The sequence below is a fragment of the Leptosomus discolor genome, chromosome 1, assembly GCF_034619465.1.
Source record: "Leptosomus discolor isolate bLepDis1 chromosome 1, bLepDis1.hap2, whole genome shotgun sequence".
NCBI classification, from domain to species: Eukaryota; Metazoa; Chordata; class Aves; order Leptosomiformes; family Leptosomidae; genus Leptosomus; species Leptosomus discolor.
In genome coordinates this window covers 186,323,217-186,340,719 of record NC_141391.1, presented here as the reverse complement: position 1 = coordinate 186,340,719, position 17,503 = coordinate 186,323,217, and the positions used below count along the sequence as shown (strand labels likewise).

The window sequence follows — 17,503 nt, the reverse complement described above, 5'->3', positions numbered from 1 at the left end:
GTTATCTATGCCACGACTTGTCTCACTCCCTTCTTCAATATTATATCTACATGACTTTGGTCCTTCCTCTAATTCCTTTCAAAATTATCTGCCCTCAACGGCTCCCCCCCTCTCTACTTCTCCTTCCTGAATTTTCCAGCCTTTGTAATGCTTTTCTCCATCTTTCCTCCACTGCAGTTAACTCATGCAGCTACCTCACCAGAAGGCAGGGAAAGGAAAACCTTGTTCATTTAGACAGCCCTGGGTCTGGCACGACCAAATGACTCAAGATTTTTCAGCAGTACAGATTTCTTGTACAGAGGAACATAGCTGGATATGCTCAATGAATCTCCTACAACAAGATTTTCCAGAGCCTGTCTGTCAAAACACTGCCTTCTGTTTAAAGATTTATACCATGACACACTGTATATAAAAATCAGCATTTCTAGGTCAATTAAAATTATGAAGTAAGAATATGACAGTAAGCTACAGAGGTATGTTTTGACAGGTTGTACTCTTCTAGAACCACTACTGCATCCCAGTTGAACTCCTTGCAAAAAACCCAAAACCCAAATGATATTGTCGCTAAAATACTCATCAGCTCCACGAAAATCTTAGCTCCCTCCTCTAAACTTGGCACAAGGTACTGCAGCAGGGGGGGTCTCCTGCATGCATTTAAGGTAGGGTTCTCCTTTTTCTTACATAACACATTAAAAGCACATGTGAGAGGGTACCAAACCCTCAGGAACACCCAGACAGACATAAGGAATCCCATATACAACTCCATCTAATTTGTGATCATTAAGCCTGTCCCAATCTTAGCCTGCTTCATTGAGGTCACAGTACAACAGCTTCTTCTGCTGCATGCACACACCACTGCCTTCCGAGCTCCAAACCTTCCAGAGTGGCCACAGTGTTACAGCATCTAGTGTGACCTGGGTACCGTCCAAAGAGTTGTCAGTGTGACCAAGGGCAATTTTATTTTTCTCCTTATTTTACACCACATTCAAGTATAGTGGCACTGTTATTATGGAAAGTCATGAAGGAACCACTGTCAGGCTTAACTCTGTGTTACAAACTTTGTGCAGTCGAGTTGATCTATACTAAGAAGATGCCTAGTGCTCAACTTCACTGACAATCAAGCCGTCCTCTCCTATTGCCTTAACATGGTTGGTGAAGTCAAGGAAGGAAAGATTAGCATTCAGATACTGAGAGCACAGAGTGGTACAAATAACTGAAGCAATAAATTGACCTCAATTGTCCTTTCAAATTTTACTCTGGCCCACTGAGGAGATACAATTATATTAAAAAACAGTAAGAGTTTTGAGCAATGTAAAAATATTTGTAATTTTCTGAGAAAACTGATGTCATCCTAACTTGCACCACTAGTTTTTATGCACAACCACCACTGTATTATATAATGGTAACACAAGGATGCAAGAATTATTTTGTAGGTTACAAAAAACATTTTTAAAATTATTCTACATCAAAACAAGTTTTCCTACGCTGGTTCTGATTGAGCCACAGCCTTGCTTTTCTTTGATCTTTTCTCCATACGGTCTGTATCGTACGAGGCATGCAACATTCAGCTTCCTAAACAAGGTTGCTTAATAAAGTCTCTCAGTCCTGTCACAACATCATGAAACTAACTTTCCTTGATATTATAGCCAAATGGACTAGGTTGCCAGGCTCAGATACATTAAAGTTGTTTACACTTACAAAAAGAACAAACAGAAGCCTACTGCAAATGTGTTTTCTTCAGTATAAAAAGCTAACAACATTATCAGTGCAAATATTTTACCCATACAAGTTTTTTGACAATTAGCATGGAAAATGAAAATTATATTCATTAGAATATGGAGGGAAAATATTTTCATATAATCAACGTGTATTATTTCAAACCTGGCACCATGATGTGCCTCAGAAAACCAAATGGTAGATATGTAAATACAATACAGATGGCTTACTTATCCCATCCTTTTTTCTTTTAATGCTTTGTGTTTGATCTAAATCAATCGATCATTAGGGAGCCTAACCAAGCAGCCTTTGGTCACTAGAAAAAGAAAAGGAAATAGGCAGAGTGAGAAGGCAACAAAGCCTATGCTGATTAAAATGCAACTGTTAAATCATTCCCACACTTATTAGAAGTAGGATCAAGATGACTACAGAAATTATCTGGATTTTGAAGTGATGAAAATTCTAGTTTTTATTCAGCTTCTTAACTTTCTACTACTGCACTGAATTAAAAATAGGTCATAAGAGTTATTTTGTAAAAGTATGCCAATGACCAGTGTGTATGACGTTCAAATGTCATTTATCCAATTACAAACTCAAATAGTAGATTAGGTTTGAAGTTACAATATATCAGTCATTTAAAAATTGACTATAAATGTCTGAAGTCCCATCCTCCAGTGAGCTAGCCAGTTTAGAGAAGAATTCCTGTTTTTCAGGACTGTCACAATTCATCTCAATATATCCACACTACCAGAATCTCAATATACTCAAAAAGTAGTGAAACTTAATTAATAGGCAATGCAAGTTAAAACCCACTTAGAAGCAACATCCAACAACTGGAATCTGGCAAGTCAGATAGCCATAGTAATGACCTCTAAGAATTTCTTCTTAGTGTCAGTAGGAAATAAGCAGCCACACAAGCTAGATGACATTTGAGGATCTTGAAAGGTGTACTAGGAAAGATACACATCATCTAGATCACGTGAAGCCTGAAACTCACGTCAGCAAGTAAACCTGAGCCCTTATCAGCATTTTAAAAATTGTTGATGAAATCTATACTGCTGTATGTAAAAGTGATCTCATGCTTCCTTTATCAACATGAAAGCTAACAAGTACTCTGTACCAAAAGCACAACATATAACATTCTGCCTCAATAATGTCGATAATCAGACTGGTGACAAAAAATGTGAGGGCAGAATAGCTCCAAAACCCTTCCCTTATACAGCATAGACAATAGATCTTACACTGATTAACTTAAAGCAACAAGATCCTTATTATTCATTATTAGAATCAGCAGCTGCTCAGAGCTGATTGATTTCAAATGATGTTGAATTAGCTCAGCATGAGTCATACTGAAGTCTACATACACACCTCTCCTAAAAAATTTCCAGATTCCTCTGTAGGTCTCCAACACTTCTGTTACACTAACTCAAGTCTTACAAATCCACAGAACATCAGTTGTCACTTCACACTTTATATACTTCCAGCTACTCAGAGGAAATGATGTAACAAGCTGCATTTCAAAAATGTCCATGCCAAGTTCTTTCTCTCATGGATAAAAAAATCTCTGTAGGTCTGATATCCAGGAGAAAAAAGCCAACTGGAATTTCAAGTTAGAAACTGAGAGAAAACAAGGGTTTTTTCGAAGAAAATATTAAAAAACCCAAAAGCTGAAGGACTACCTTCCACTGTTTGAAAAACTTCACTGGTAAAGGGAAAGGAGACATTCTAACATTGAGATAAACTTTACAAATCTACTATTGGCAAAGAAATTTGGCTATATATGATTTGCTCCTCTGAAAAACTGGTTAGTTTATTGAAACAGCAAGAATAGAACACCAGAATCTCCATTCACAAACTAATTTACGCTCTGGATAAATAGTGTTGTTCTCTTTTTATGGATTAAACCAGGACAAATAGAAGATTCAAGATGTCTATTAAAAGCAAACTCATTGGAATTACCATTATTTTGTTGGCACATCTATAGGCAGTGGACTTAGCTATCCTAAGATTTCAACTCTTAGGTTTTTCTCATATCCCTCTCCCTACCCCAGTCTCTTCAGAGTCCAGCTTTATTCTGCACCTCACTACAACAACTGCACTGAACAAGAACACAAAGGCTTAGTCAACCTAGGAACAAATTATTTGGAATAGGACACTAGGCAGAACTCTCATTCCCTTCTATTTCAAAAGATACCAAATTTAGAACCACAATGTTGCCTCTTCACAGAAAAAGCTTTCAAGAAGCTTTGTCTTCATGAAGAATCTTGGAGTGGCGCTATGCATACGATCTCAGAAAAGACGACTGCTAGACTTCATTTGCTGTGGTTAATAAACTTGCATGGAATTAAGTTCATACCTCTTCCTCCAAAAATCTGACTGCAAACTTGAGAACAACCACTAAGTATCACGTCTCAAGCGTAAGATATCAAAGGTCTAAACCCTTCAGCTTCTTACTGCACCTAGTACAATGCACATACTTGGTCTGAGAGTTAAACAAAGTTATAACTCATATCCAAAGCTGAAACCGAACTGCAACTATCTTCTGTGTTTCAGCACATACAAGGAAATGAGGCTTAGGCAGCAGGTTCAGATGCTGAGCCATGGTAATTGCTTGCTGCTCTCCAAAGAGGGAGCACTTTCTCCTCCTCTCTGCCGTCTTCCCCACCTCTTAACACAAACTGCACCTCTCTGAAACGAACTGAAGTTACTAAACAGAGCAAGAAATAAACAAAGTTTGGGCGAGACAAGCGGTCCCCTTTGAAGTTAGAGCATCTCAATGAGGAATTCAACAAGCACCAGAGTCAGCACAACATATGGGGATTAATTTTATAATAATATCTCGATAAAATAATCAAACTCTATCTGAAATTATTTATCTGAACACCACAACCCCTTTACACATTTAAGCAACTTTTTTTCTTTCAGTTTCAAAATGTAATTTTTCATTTCAACATGAAATTTTGCAAACGTCAGGGGTTCACCATGAAAGAAACTGCTCTCACCCAGTAACATCACAATCAATGCATACTTCAACAGACCTGTCTTCACAGCCCATATGGCATTCTTAATAGAATAATACCAGTTACAGCTTAAGGAACTGCAGTGCAAAGGAACTGCATGGGGTTTCTCTCCTTCTGGTTCCAAGGTCCCACTTGCCTTAAGCCTGGCAGAAAGCCCAGAAAGGAAGTTTTCTGCGATTTCAGTGCATTACATTGTTTTGTGGGGAGTTCACGGACATCATCACAGTGAATGGGGTCAGAAGACAGTGAGACCCTCTCCTCTCTCAGCACTGCAGGACTGTTAGAATGGCTCACATGTCCGTGGGTGAATGAAGTTTACAATCACATCCCGTCCCTCCACCAAGCATAGGCTAAGCCCCTATGCCCCCCACCACAACAGCAGTGACATTTGGTTTATCCCCCTGTGCTAGACTTCATAAATCCTAACTCCCAAAAGCTAACCTTTAAGAAGAAAATAAAGTGAATTGAGTCCATTCAGACAGCTATATCTGCCAAAGAGAAAGTCAGACAAATCCCTATGGATTGACATCCCAGCTACCAAGGGCAACAGGAAAGACTCAGCAGTCCCAAATTACAGGTGCACTTCACTAATAGACTAAAAATCAATCTAAGCCATTTCTTTAAGTAACTTCTTGGCAACTGATGAGCTTAAAAAGCACTGCCAGCACACAAGGTGAGAGGAATAGGGGACAGATCTAAAGTCTTTCCCACAACCATAATTTTCAAAAATACGTTAAGTCTTGTAAAGCTAAACTTTTTTTTTTCCCCCTTTGCTTCTCTAGAAATACTCAAACTTCAGACTAAGAGGAAGGGATAACCATATCGAAGGATTGTCAGTAAAATCTTAAATATAAGAAAAATTGACTTACAACTTTTGTTATATACTGAAGAGAACTATGCACATTAGAGAACATATCTGTCAAGTAACTTCAGGTTTCTTCCATTTCTTTTCAAACTACTTCTGTAATCTGACAGCCTAAAGCATGTGAACAACCACATCAAAGCATTTAAACTTATTTTTAAAGATGCAACTTTAAGGACACTGTCTATGCTTTAACATACTGCATCTTGAAGCACATTCTAAAATGGCTGTTTCAATGCTTTTGGATGAAGTACCCTCCTCAAATTCTATAAAACACATAACTTGAATAAAAAAACCTCCAAACTTAAAGTACTAAGCATATTTTTACTGTGAGTTACATCACAGGTCTTACTGTGCAGCAAGTTTTTTTTATCAAAACTAATTAATTCATCAGTAACTTTTCAGAATATATTCAGATAGACTTTTTACCAACGTTAGCAAGTCTCTATTTAATGAAGCAACATAACTGAAAAAAATCTACTCTTCCTAATAACACTTGAGTCTGCATTTTTAAAAGCGTAATAGAACAGGAGAAAGCCCAGCTAAAGGCAACCACAATATAAGCAGGTGAAATGCATGTAAAGCAATTGAAATATTTTGCTTTGTCACCTTGCTAAATAGCAAAAAATACTTATCAGCTACACCTATCTGCATTCAAATAATAAAGTACTATTTAATAATAGATCCTACCTAAAAGCAGCTTCCCAAAAGCAGTTCATTCCACAAACATCAGAGGGCAGCATCCAATAGGAATTCCAGAAAGATACAGACAAATTCTTACACCTAACAGGATAAGACAAAAATAACCTATATAAATGTTACTGATTTTATGGCAAAGTTAAATGGATTAGTTTCTAGCTCAAACATAACTTGACTAGTTAGTAACCTGGCAGAAGACTGGCTATGTAATCGAACTCAAATAATACAAAAAGGAGTATTAAGTGCTAACCAGGACTCTTTTAAGGAAGAATGGTCCCCATCCTTTAGCCTTTCCTCTCCATGTATTTTCAGAGTGAGAAAAACAGAGGGGCTGGGATTTTTTAGGGTCATTCTATGTTCTTGGCTTAGTATAATATAGCAAATAGAGTGAATGGCAACACTTACTGCTGGAAAGAACTCCTTCACCTTTGCAATAACTTTGTCTACTTCAAGCAGAGAGGCAAGTAGAACATTGCATTTTAAAAGTTACATGGTCCATTTAAATACAATCCCTATTCATCCATGACTATTCAGTGCAAACCTGCAAAAATTAGTTTTAACAAAAGGACTTTGCAGCACCAACGAATTCCATTGTTTAATAACAAAAGGTTAATGCAATACAGAAATAACCACCACATCTGGCAAGTTTTCCTTCTCTATACTAATGACAAGACTAATAATTTATTGATTTGTGCTACACTAACAACTAAAAAAGCAGGTTTTACTAGCCCACCACTACATTTTATACAAGATTAATACAGGAAATATTTTTAAAAAGCAACAGAAGTGTATTTTCAAAGGTTCTGGTGAGAAAATCAACATCAAGATTTAAAATCTTAAATGAGCAAGTAGAATATTGCAAAGCAAGGGGTATACTCCTGAGCGACTTCCTCTGGTGACACAATGCCAATAGAAACTGTTTATCCTCCTTTGAAAGTTGGGGTCTGTGAATGAAAGACACGTGCAAGAAGAAAACACACCCAAAAGCTTGATGATGAAAAGATATTTAAGGACTACAGCTCAGAACTCTACTGGAAGATGGCTTTGCAAGTTTGAAATTAATCAGCACCATCTTGGTAGGGTTATCTGGTACCCGTAAAGGCCAATGTTTCACAAATACCAGATTTAATAGATTAATGTAGCATCAAAAGTGGCAAGCTCTAGAATTTCTTCTTTTTTCAACACTTTAGAAAAATGACCTGATAAACACAGTTTTTCACAAAGCCTCATTAAGTGTTGGGGGGGTGGAGCAGCTCTTTGGTAGAGATGGCAGGAAATCTTCGTATCCTGTAGATACACATGCTTGCAGGAATTAGTCAAGTAATTCTCTCTCATGACTTAAGAATGGTCTCCACAATTAAATATTCAAGAACAAAAAAGGATAATGTAGATTGTGACTGGGATACCTGCATTCCTCTAAGGAAATATGTAACGGGCAAGTGTCAGGAGGATGGGGCCGGGCTCTTCTCAGTGATGGCCAGTGACAGGACAGGGGGCAAAGGGTGCAAGCTGGAGCGCTGAAAATTCCACATTAGCATAAGGAAAAACTTTTTCACTGTGAGGGTGACAGAGCACTGGAACAGGCTGCCCAGAGAGGTTGTGGAGTCTCCTTCTCTGGAGACATTCAAAACCCACCTGGACGCGTTCCTGTGTGACCTACTCTAGGTGGTCCTGCTCTGGCAGGGGGGTTGGACTAGATGATCTTTTGAGATCCCTTCCAACCCCTAACATTTTGTGATTCTGTGAAAGTAAATGGTATAAAACCACAAGTTCTCTCTGCCAGACTCTCTTACATCAATCTTTGTGGCTTTTGAAGTTTCTTAAAAACTTCAAGGCACATTAAGGCCTTGTGCTTATCTGAAGAACAATCTTTACAGTCTCCACTGTGTACCTTTTTGAAGTAACTGTCTCTCATTACTTTCAGGATAAATTCATACACTATCTCTCAAAAACAGTTTTCTAGTTTGGAAGAGTATTGTCTTGCTATTATTACAGGGCATTCCTGTAATGTCTGTCAAGAGCTGTGTTTTCTTAGCTGCCTTGAGCCACTATCCTATCCAGACTACCAAGGCAAGAGGAAAGCTTGAACTACTGCCCAAGTCATTTCTCCGATACATTAGGCCTTTCCAATATCCGTTTTAGCATGATGACAACGTTGTCAGCCTTGTATTTCATTCACAAATTTCATATTTGAAACAAAAATGTTACTAGGATACATACATATGTAATTTACCTAATGTTAGACTAAGTTTTTTTTCCTGCCAACAGAAATCTCTATCAACTGACCAAATGCTACCATATTCCATAAAGCTTTCACATACAAACGATTAAGAGACTGGTATCATTGGACAGCATTTTCTTCTTGTTATTCACAATAAGATCATTCAAAATGCTGCTCATGAAGGTATTTTTTTTACTTGAAATACAACTTCAGGGAAGCTTAGACCACAAATAAGTACCTGTCCTGGTTTCAGACGGGATAGAGTTAATTTTCTCCCTAGTACCTGGTACAGCAGTGTGTTTTGGATTTAGTGAGAGAATAATGTTGATAACACACTGATGTCTTAGCTGTTGCTAAGTAGCACTTATCCTAAGTTAAGAATTTTTCAGTTTCCCATGCTCTGCCAGCAAGGAGGTGAACAAGCAACTGGGAGGGAGCATGGCCAGGACAGCTGACCCAAACTATCCAAAGGGATAGTCCATACTACAGAATGTCACACTCAGTATATAAACTAGGGGGAGTTGGCCACCAGGAGCCCCAGATGGCTGCTCATGGACTGGCTGGGCATTTGCACTGAGCATCACTCGTCTTTTCTTCGCTTTTATTTCTCTCTCTTTGTGCTATATTCATTTTCATTACAATTATTATTATATGTTGTTATAGTTATTAAGCTGTTCCTATCTCAACCCAAGAGTTTTACTTTTTTTTTTCTGATTCTCCTTCCCCTCCCACTGCAGGGGGGAGAAGTGAGTGAGCAAGCAGCTACATGGTGCTTAGTTGCTGGCTGGGCTAAACAATGACAGTACCACAAGCGCTTTTCAAAGCTAGGGAGATGCATTGTGGCTGTTCATCAAACAGGCACAGTCACTGTTAACTGGGCAAGGTTACTAGTCAGACAGGAACAGTCACCTTCAGCATTAGGGAGGGATACTTTGCTCACCTATATTATAGGTTATGTGATCAAAGGCCAGTCTCCACAAACAGAAAGCAGAAAATAATGTCAGGTGAAGGAAACCCAGCAACCTAACCCAGGCACATGGAGCACCCTGACCCAGCCCCAATATAGGACAGCAGTCAGCCCATGGGCCAGGCAGATGAGACAAGAGGAGAGGGTCTCCAGACCACCTTACCGATTGCCTACTGGGGTGTGGGGCTCACTGTGGGATCAAGGTGGACTGGGGAGCAATGAGAATGCAAAAATGAGAGAAGATAAGAGGGTCCAGTCACATGTAAACACGTTGCCAGTCAGTACAGCTGGCCATGTTGCGTGCCTGATCACCAGCCTCCTTATTCAACTCAATTTCTGTTTTCCTGGGTGATGGGGGGCTCCATTCCGTGTGCATGCACAGAGGTCAAATTGCCAGCCAAAGATGGCCAAAGACCATAGGGGCCCATGAGCCTGCAGTGCCAGAAACTAAACGTGTGTGCACGTAGCGTGTGGGTGTGCATGTTGGTGCACCTAATCACTAGTAAGTATCAAGCCAGACTAGCCCACGAGTAGAGCAGCAGGCTTGGAAGCCAGGTATCAGACAGGCCATAAGACTGGGCCAGACTCTGCCAAGATCAGACGGTCTAAGCTACTGAAAGATTCGCTCTCAACCCAGCCACAAGAGACTAGGGTCTGAGGGATGGCTAGTGGAAGGACCAGAAGGTCTAAGCCAGACACCAGAGAGGCCTTGGCATTTGAGGTTTGGCTAATGTTAAGGCCACAGGTCTGGACCAGCTATTCAAGAGACCCATTTGCATGAGGCAATCCCATGGCCAACTGCCACAAGGCTAAGGCCAGTAACTGGAAGGATCAATAGTGTATTCATCTGTGCATGCGTGTGCATGTCCAAGAGGGTCCGAGTGCCAGCAGCTGAATTGGGGCTGCAAGCCTCGCAGGTTTGCATGGCCAGGTCAGCAACAGAGGAGACCAGAGGATGAGGAGACAGTTCCTGGATCAACCAAGTGTCTAAGGCCAGTTACTGGAGGAATCTACACTGTACACATTAATATATTTTTCACTAAAAGCCTTTCACCCTGATCAGCCAGAGAAGGGAACAGGATCAGGCCACTTGCATTGTTTGTGGTTGTGCAAGTGCTGTTCTCTCTGTCTTGATCTCTGTGGCCAGCCATGTATGTATGCACTGTGGGCATATGTGCCCATTGGGAATAAATGCTCAGCTTTGCTACTGGCTGGACCCAGGGACATGGAGCTACAGCAGCCTTGCCTCTGTCACACTACTGGGTTGGACAACTCCTAATGCCAACCACTGTCAAAAATATAAAACCAAAGAAATACAGTTTTAAAAACCACTGGTATCACAGACAAGCATTCTCAAAGATCTGTTTGCCAGTTCAAGGTCTCCTCTCCCTTAGGCAACCAGTCATTTCATAATTACCTTTATCAGGTAATTTAGCTTCAACGCCACTGGACAGTAAAAATTTTAGTCTTGCAGACATAGGAAAGGTATCTATACTGTGACTGAAAAGAAGAATACTTTTCAGAATTTAAGGACAATTTCAGATTTGTATGCAAAACATTCATGAAGACTGAGGCCCTGTGCTCAGGCAAGTAAGTTTTAACCATAAGGAATCACCCAACTACCAGTGGTAACAAAAAACCCCTTCCTTTTGTTAAGTGCACTGGTGGGCTCAATTGATGGAGAGGACAGTTTTCAAGCACACTTTTTCAGTCCATGTGGCCATCTTTTCTACTACAGTAACTTCACAGCAAATTTAGCAGTATGTCCAAATGGCAAGGGCTGCAGTCATGGCTATTGCCTTCCTGTCAGTTTTGCATTAACAACCTGAGTCAACTGCAAGCATCAACTGACAGACAGGCTGGTGTCTCTCCTACAGCAAAACCCACAGCATGCAGCAAAATAGGAAGGATGTATTTTTTAGTTCCTTCCTGCTCATAATCACAGGAGTAAAAATTTGGGAAGATAAGAGATGCTCAATTCAACTCCCAAATGCACTGAGAATGTCTGATTCTTCTGAATAGCTTTTCCTGAATATTTGCAGCAATATCACAAATTCGTTATGATGTATTCTGTCAGAGAAGCAATGGCTTTATTAGATAGGAGACAGCAGATGTAATGCTAAATGTCTGACACAGGACAAACTTTTTAACTGGAAAAATCTTGATAATGTTTCATTAATTTACAACATTTCTATGTAAAATAACATTCACTAGTCAACTGCTTGACAAATTCAGAAGATTTTTTTTAAACGAAATTTGAACTTCAAATTGTTCAATGTTTCATCCTTTTAAAAGTTCTACTCATATTTTGAAATGCTTAGACAGCTTCTAGACCAATTGCTTAAGGCACAAGAGTAGCTCAGAAGCATACTTGATGAAACTGCTGATTAAGTTCTGACACAGACAAAACCAGCTGCGCACCATGCAAGGAGAGAACAAACTACCTATTACAACCACCCTCCTCTGCTGCTTAAATTTGTGGGTATTCTCCCTACCCTCTTCCATGCACTACAATCCACTTAACTCTCCCTTTGACAGGATAGTTAGAGCACAAGAGACAGATACAGCCAGCTATCAGTGTCACACGTAACAAAACAGTATGGCTGGCTGCACAAAAATGCTAAACTACAGCATAAAGGAAAAATCTTCCATTTTAATTGGGTCAAATTCATTGATCTCACTGAATTCACAGAACTGACAACAGACTGATTCCTGCTCTACTTCTCAAACTTGCCATTAGGATAGCATTTTTTGTGGACCGGAATGGAAAGATGAACATTATCTGCCTAATCGAAGTGGCAATGTTGGTAAAATTAACTAAAGATTCACTTCATATAAGCACAGTCTGATAATTATCTGATCTGAAAGCATGTGGAGAAAGACTGACTTGAAAGGATACTCCACAGACAGCAGATTATAGCACTATTAAATGACATATGTAGCAAATATGCATAGATTCACTCTGGTTTTTCCATTTTTTTTTTTCACAGCCGCCTTCTTCATCCATAAATCACACTAGCAAAGGAAAAAAGGCTGACTACATAGACTGGCTTTTGCCTGACTGTATCTTCTGGAAGTAGATATTTCAATATTTTCTTTTTTTTTTTTCCAAGTTCAGATCTGTTCTTCATTTAGCTATTATATATGACAGTACTGTCTATTCACTACTACTTTTCTCACTGAATAATCAGGAGGACAATTTACCTTTAACATTAATCCTTCTTCACAGCTAAAACAGAACCTTAGGATTTAGCTAATTCTTGAAATGTTTTTCAGCTATTTACATCAAGTTTCAAGATACAAGCCTTTAGTTTCCAGTCATCTCATTCCTCAGGCTACTGCAGCCTTTGAAACAAACAACTCCTTACCAAAGCGATTACCCAACAAGCTCCCCTGAATTATGATGTTTATTGGAGGACCTTGTCTCAACCTGTAATTCTAGTTTCAATATGGTACTTCCTTTTTAATTAAAGATTTCTACTTAAAAGCATCATCACTATTGCAAAATTCTTCCAGGTGTGGTATGCTTAAGCTTTATTCAAAGCTTGCAGTTTTCATGTTTGCATGCTTCTGAAAACTACCAAAGATCTCAACTTCCCCCCCGCCCCTCATCAGAGTATGACTGAGCTCTTTCTGCCCTTATGTCATATACCAAACTACTGAGGCAAAGAAAACCCTTCTTGGCTAAAGAGAATGGACATCACTGCCGAGTGTGTAAATGCCTTCAGATGGCAATTATATTTGCTTTGCAAAACTGTATTTTAAAGCCATCAGTGAAAACATTACTGCAAGTTACTATTAATGCATATGAAACGTTAAAGTCCAAGGGGGATTAGAAGGTTATCTGAACACAGCTTACTCTATAAGGTTTTGAACCCTTCAGGCTATTACACGGCCACAAGATAGTCAGAAGTGGGCATAAAACAGCCATGTGGCCATCATGTTCAGTCTCCCCTAAAGAAACAGCTAAAGTACAGAAACTGAGAAACACCAACACATTCACCAAGATGAGTGCACCAGTTACAAGTGAACGTAACACGATTTAATACTTGAGAATAATTGAAGCACATATCTAAAGGAACATTGGGGGGGGCATTTTTTAACCGCCCCAGCACAGATTTTTTTTCCTTAACCAAACGAAAGCCTTTTAGGGACTGTTTTAAGGGACTGACTCGCACCCGAGTTTTACACATGCTGTTTGTACAAACAGCACATAAAACTTCAATGATTTACAACAGGATGCTATTCATCCTGAGCTTTCAGTCTGATAGTAGTTTATAGGTAAGGAATTCCCACACCCAGCTGTTAAACAGACACTGATTTTGCAAGGAGATATGCCCCCATAAAACTGTGTGCATAAGGAATTATTTATGGCACTTAAGACCTTTGGAAAATAACTTTCTCATTTTTTAAAGCTTTTCCACATGGCAACAGAAGGCAGATTTGTATCTCATTCCACCAAGCAAGGAGCATCTTGCACCTTGTTGGGGCTCTCCCCCACCAGTATCTTCAACTTGAATACTAGAAAATAAAAAAGTACAGCTTTAAAAAAAAGCTTGGTGGTTCTTTCGCTAACCAGGAGCATGATGCACCTGAAAGTAATTTCAATGCTTACTAATACAAATTATTTAGGTTATCATCTTTTACCCAACAAAAGTTTTCTTCAAGTAAATTGCATATTTTCTCTAGTAAAACGAGTATCATACATACAATTTTTTTTTGCTCACATTTCTATTTAAAACTGATTTATTAAACCAACGAAATCTTTGTAAGTGTTAAAATTAACTCTTATTCCAGTTATTTCTTTAGAACTAGTAGATTTCAGCTTCTCACAATGAGTTTTTAATCATGAACTAGAAGTGAGGAACAAGCATCCCCACATTTTTTTCAAATCAGAATCTGTACTAATCTCAACTACAGCAAAAACATAGGGGGGGGAAAAACCATTCTCTGAAGTAGTTACTCCAGTCAAAAGCTGGGTTTCACATTTCAGCTGACTCCACCCCTAGCAACTCAGAATGCTGTTTCATGATATTTTAAGATGTTTATGTCAGAGCTTCTATCATCCTGCTGTCCTCCATAACTCCTTTGCACCAGACACTCACACTTTTGTAATTACATGATGAGCCAATTCAGAGCACTGAGCTGGCCACACACTGGGTAGTTTTCAGGCAGGTCAGCGTGCCAGTGCAACTCACTCGTGTGATCGGAGGAGCACAAGCAGCGTAAGAAGTGGGGGGTGCCAGAGCGTGTGCAGCACTGGGAAGGAGGGACAGTCACCAAACCATCAAACTTACATTGCTTTAAACTGCCGTGCAATCTAAGCAAGAGTTAGAGGTAGGCTGGCCCAGAAAGGCCTGGTCCTAACTTCTCCTCCAGCTTTAGTAACAGATTTCTTGTCACTCCTCTCTTCCTGACATTAGCATTCTGGTAGCTGCAGCTGAACAGGATCATGAAACCATAATCTAAAGGAAAACTAGCATTTTTTCATTCCATAATCTCACTCACCGCTTGACCACATCAAAATTCCTGCTGATGGGAGGCAGGCAACAGAAATATGCAGCTATGCAGAGTGCGAGCTGTTCAGATTTACACCACTTTAACTGCAGAGCTGAACTCACAGTTCCCTGTGAGAAGAGTGGCTTTATTAAAGTATCCCATAATGAGTATTTTTGCTTAAATAAGGTCATATTTGATAAACATAAAGTTACCAAGTTTCAGAACTGAGTAGCACCCTGAAAGTTGCTCAGCTCGGAAGAAGAAAATGCACCCTCCTCGCTTCATCCACCCCGTTGCGACAAGGAAGGAGCCTGGTTTTGACGCGGGACGGCCGCGAAGCCGCGGGCCCGCTCCCTGTCCCCCAGCTTGGATGTCACCCCGCCCCGCGGCCGAGGCGCACGCAGGCGGGGCACGGCCCGCGGGCACCGCAGCCCCTCCCGCGGCGGGGCCGGCTTCGGCCGCCGGCTTGGCCTGCAACACCACTTCTTAAACTTTCCGAGTTTTGTTTGGTTTTAAGACTTTTTCAACCTCCTTTTCGCAGTGACCGGCCCGCTGGACGCCGGAGCGGCTCGAGAGGGGGGCACACGGCCACACCACCACCACCGCCACCGCCCCCTCCCGAAGCGCTTTCCCGGCCCCGCGCCGCGGCTGCAGCCTGGCCTCCGCCCCACCGCCCAAGCGGAGCGGCCGCCGGAGCGCTGCCGGCCGGCACCGAGCACCCGGCGGCGCCCGCGGCACCGGCGGGGGGGTTAGGGCGGGCGCCGAGCCCCGCTCCGCCCGCCGGAGGGCGGCCAGCGCGCTCCCGCGGCTCCCCGGCCCTCCCCGTAGGAATGCGGGGGAAACCACCGCCCGCCCGCGCCCGCGCCCCCGCCTCCCCCGCCCGGCCCGGGCCGGGCCCCGGCCCCCGCGCCCCGTACCTGCCGGCCCCCGCCTCGCCTCGGCCCGCGCTCCCCGCCGCCCGGGCGCCGGGCGCGGCGGGGTCTGGGGCCTGCCGCTCCCGGCTGCCGGCGGGCTCCTGCTCCAGGGAGAGGGCCAGCTGGCTGAAGCCGTACAGCAGCGAGCAGACGCCGCAGCCCAGGCACAGCAGCGCCACCCGCGCGAACCGCCGCATCCTCCCGCGCCGGCCCCGGCAGCGGCGCCCGGTGGCGGCCGGGGCCCAACCGGCAGCGCGAGCCCCAACGGACGCGGCGGCGCGAGCGCCGGCATGCGAGGGGCGGGGCTGAGCGGGGGCGGGACGGGGCGGGCGAGCCCTGCGGCGCCCGGCGGGAGCCAGGTGCCGCCGGCGGGGCGGGGCGGGGCGCAGGGGGCGGAGCTAAGGGGGCGGGGCCGCACCGCCGTGGCGGCCACAGGTCACCGTTTGATTGCCCCGAACGTGAAAAATGCTGGAAGTCGCCTTGCCCTGCTGCAAGTGGCCCGGGGGCGGGCAGGGGGCCCGGGGGGTCGCCGCCGCCCTGCTCCCCTCAGGGGTGCCGGCTGGGCCCCGTCCCCTGCGGAGAGCTCGGGAGAATCCGCTTGCCTCCGCCGGGGCTCCCCGTGGGCAGCGTGAGACCTCCGGGACCTCGTCCCTGGGAAGCAGCTGAGAGAAGAAATGTCCCGGGCGGCGGCAGCAACCAGCCTTCACAGCGTCCGCAGGCCCAGATCACGGGCTCGTGTCTCACCTTGTTAAGGGCAAAAGTGAGGCCCAAGCCCCCTGAAAACGACCCTTTTCCCCCGCTCAGGGCTTCTGCTGTGGTATCTTTCTGTAAAAGCTTCACAGCTGCCTCTTCAAGAGGACATTCCCTCGCCTTGGTTAGGCAGCTGGGGTTACACACGCGACCTTTCTCCTTGTACAGACACCACCTGAGCGTGCAAACCGTTCTGGACTCCAGCTCCCGTCCCTCCTCCGGCCTTGGCACGCAGGTGACTGCACAGCACCCTGGCGCGGGGAGCAGGTCCCAGCTGGGCATTGGGCTGGAGGAGCTTGGTGAACTGGGCCTGAAGGATTGGTTTGTGGTCACCAGCAAAGAAAGGGTTATCTTGTCTCACCAAGTCACACTTCTGGCCTTCTGGCGAGCAGGAGGTAGGTCTGGGAAGCAGCACGCTGGAGAAGGAGAAATGATAGGTGTGCATCCTGCTAGGCAGGGGGATGTTGGCTGTGTTTCAGCTGAATCCAGTACAGTATCACACCCCATCTCTCTGGCCCAGTCTGCTGAGCAAGTGCCTAGCAGCCTAACCCACTACTGCCAAGGTGTTCGAAAGCCATCAGTCAGTTGAAAGACAAATTTGAAAGAATTCTGCTTTCTTTTTCGTCCTTACAGTGCATTTGGCTTGCATTTTCTCTACGGACTGGAAACATTTTTTTTTAAAATAAGCGATGATATCGCCACCTAATCGCATAAATCCAGGACCCTGCATTTTAAGAAAAATGCCAGTATGATTTACAATAAAGCTTAAAGGCATAGTTCAATTGTAGGTTCTGGGGCCTGTGGGTGTCTGTCATATGTGAACGCCCACAAAACCTGAGCCGTAGCTTACTTCAG

At 43.1% G+C, this 17,503-nt stretch overlaps 1 protein-coding gene across 1 annotated transcript in view; it reads right to left on the bottom strand.

Annotated features, from left to right (window-relative positions):
* GXYLT1 (glucoside xylosyltransferase 1) overlaps positions 1-16,095 on the bottom strand; it is a 33,495-nt gene extending 17,400 nt beyond the window's left edge. The window contains exons 1-2 of the mRNA XM_086472487.1: positions 15,902-16,095; positions 6,289-6,381 (exon numbers count right to left, since the gene is read on the bottom strand). Coding sequence (XP_086328613.1) covers positions 6,289-6,381; positions 15,902-16,095 — 287 coding nt within the window. The remainder of the gene's footprint in view (positions 1-6,288; positions 6,382-15,901) is intronic.
* Positions 16,096-17,503: the final 1,408 nt, after the last annotated feature.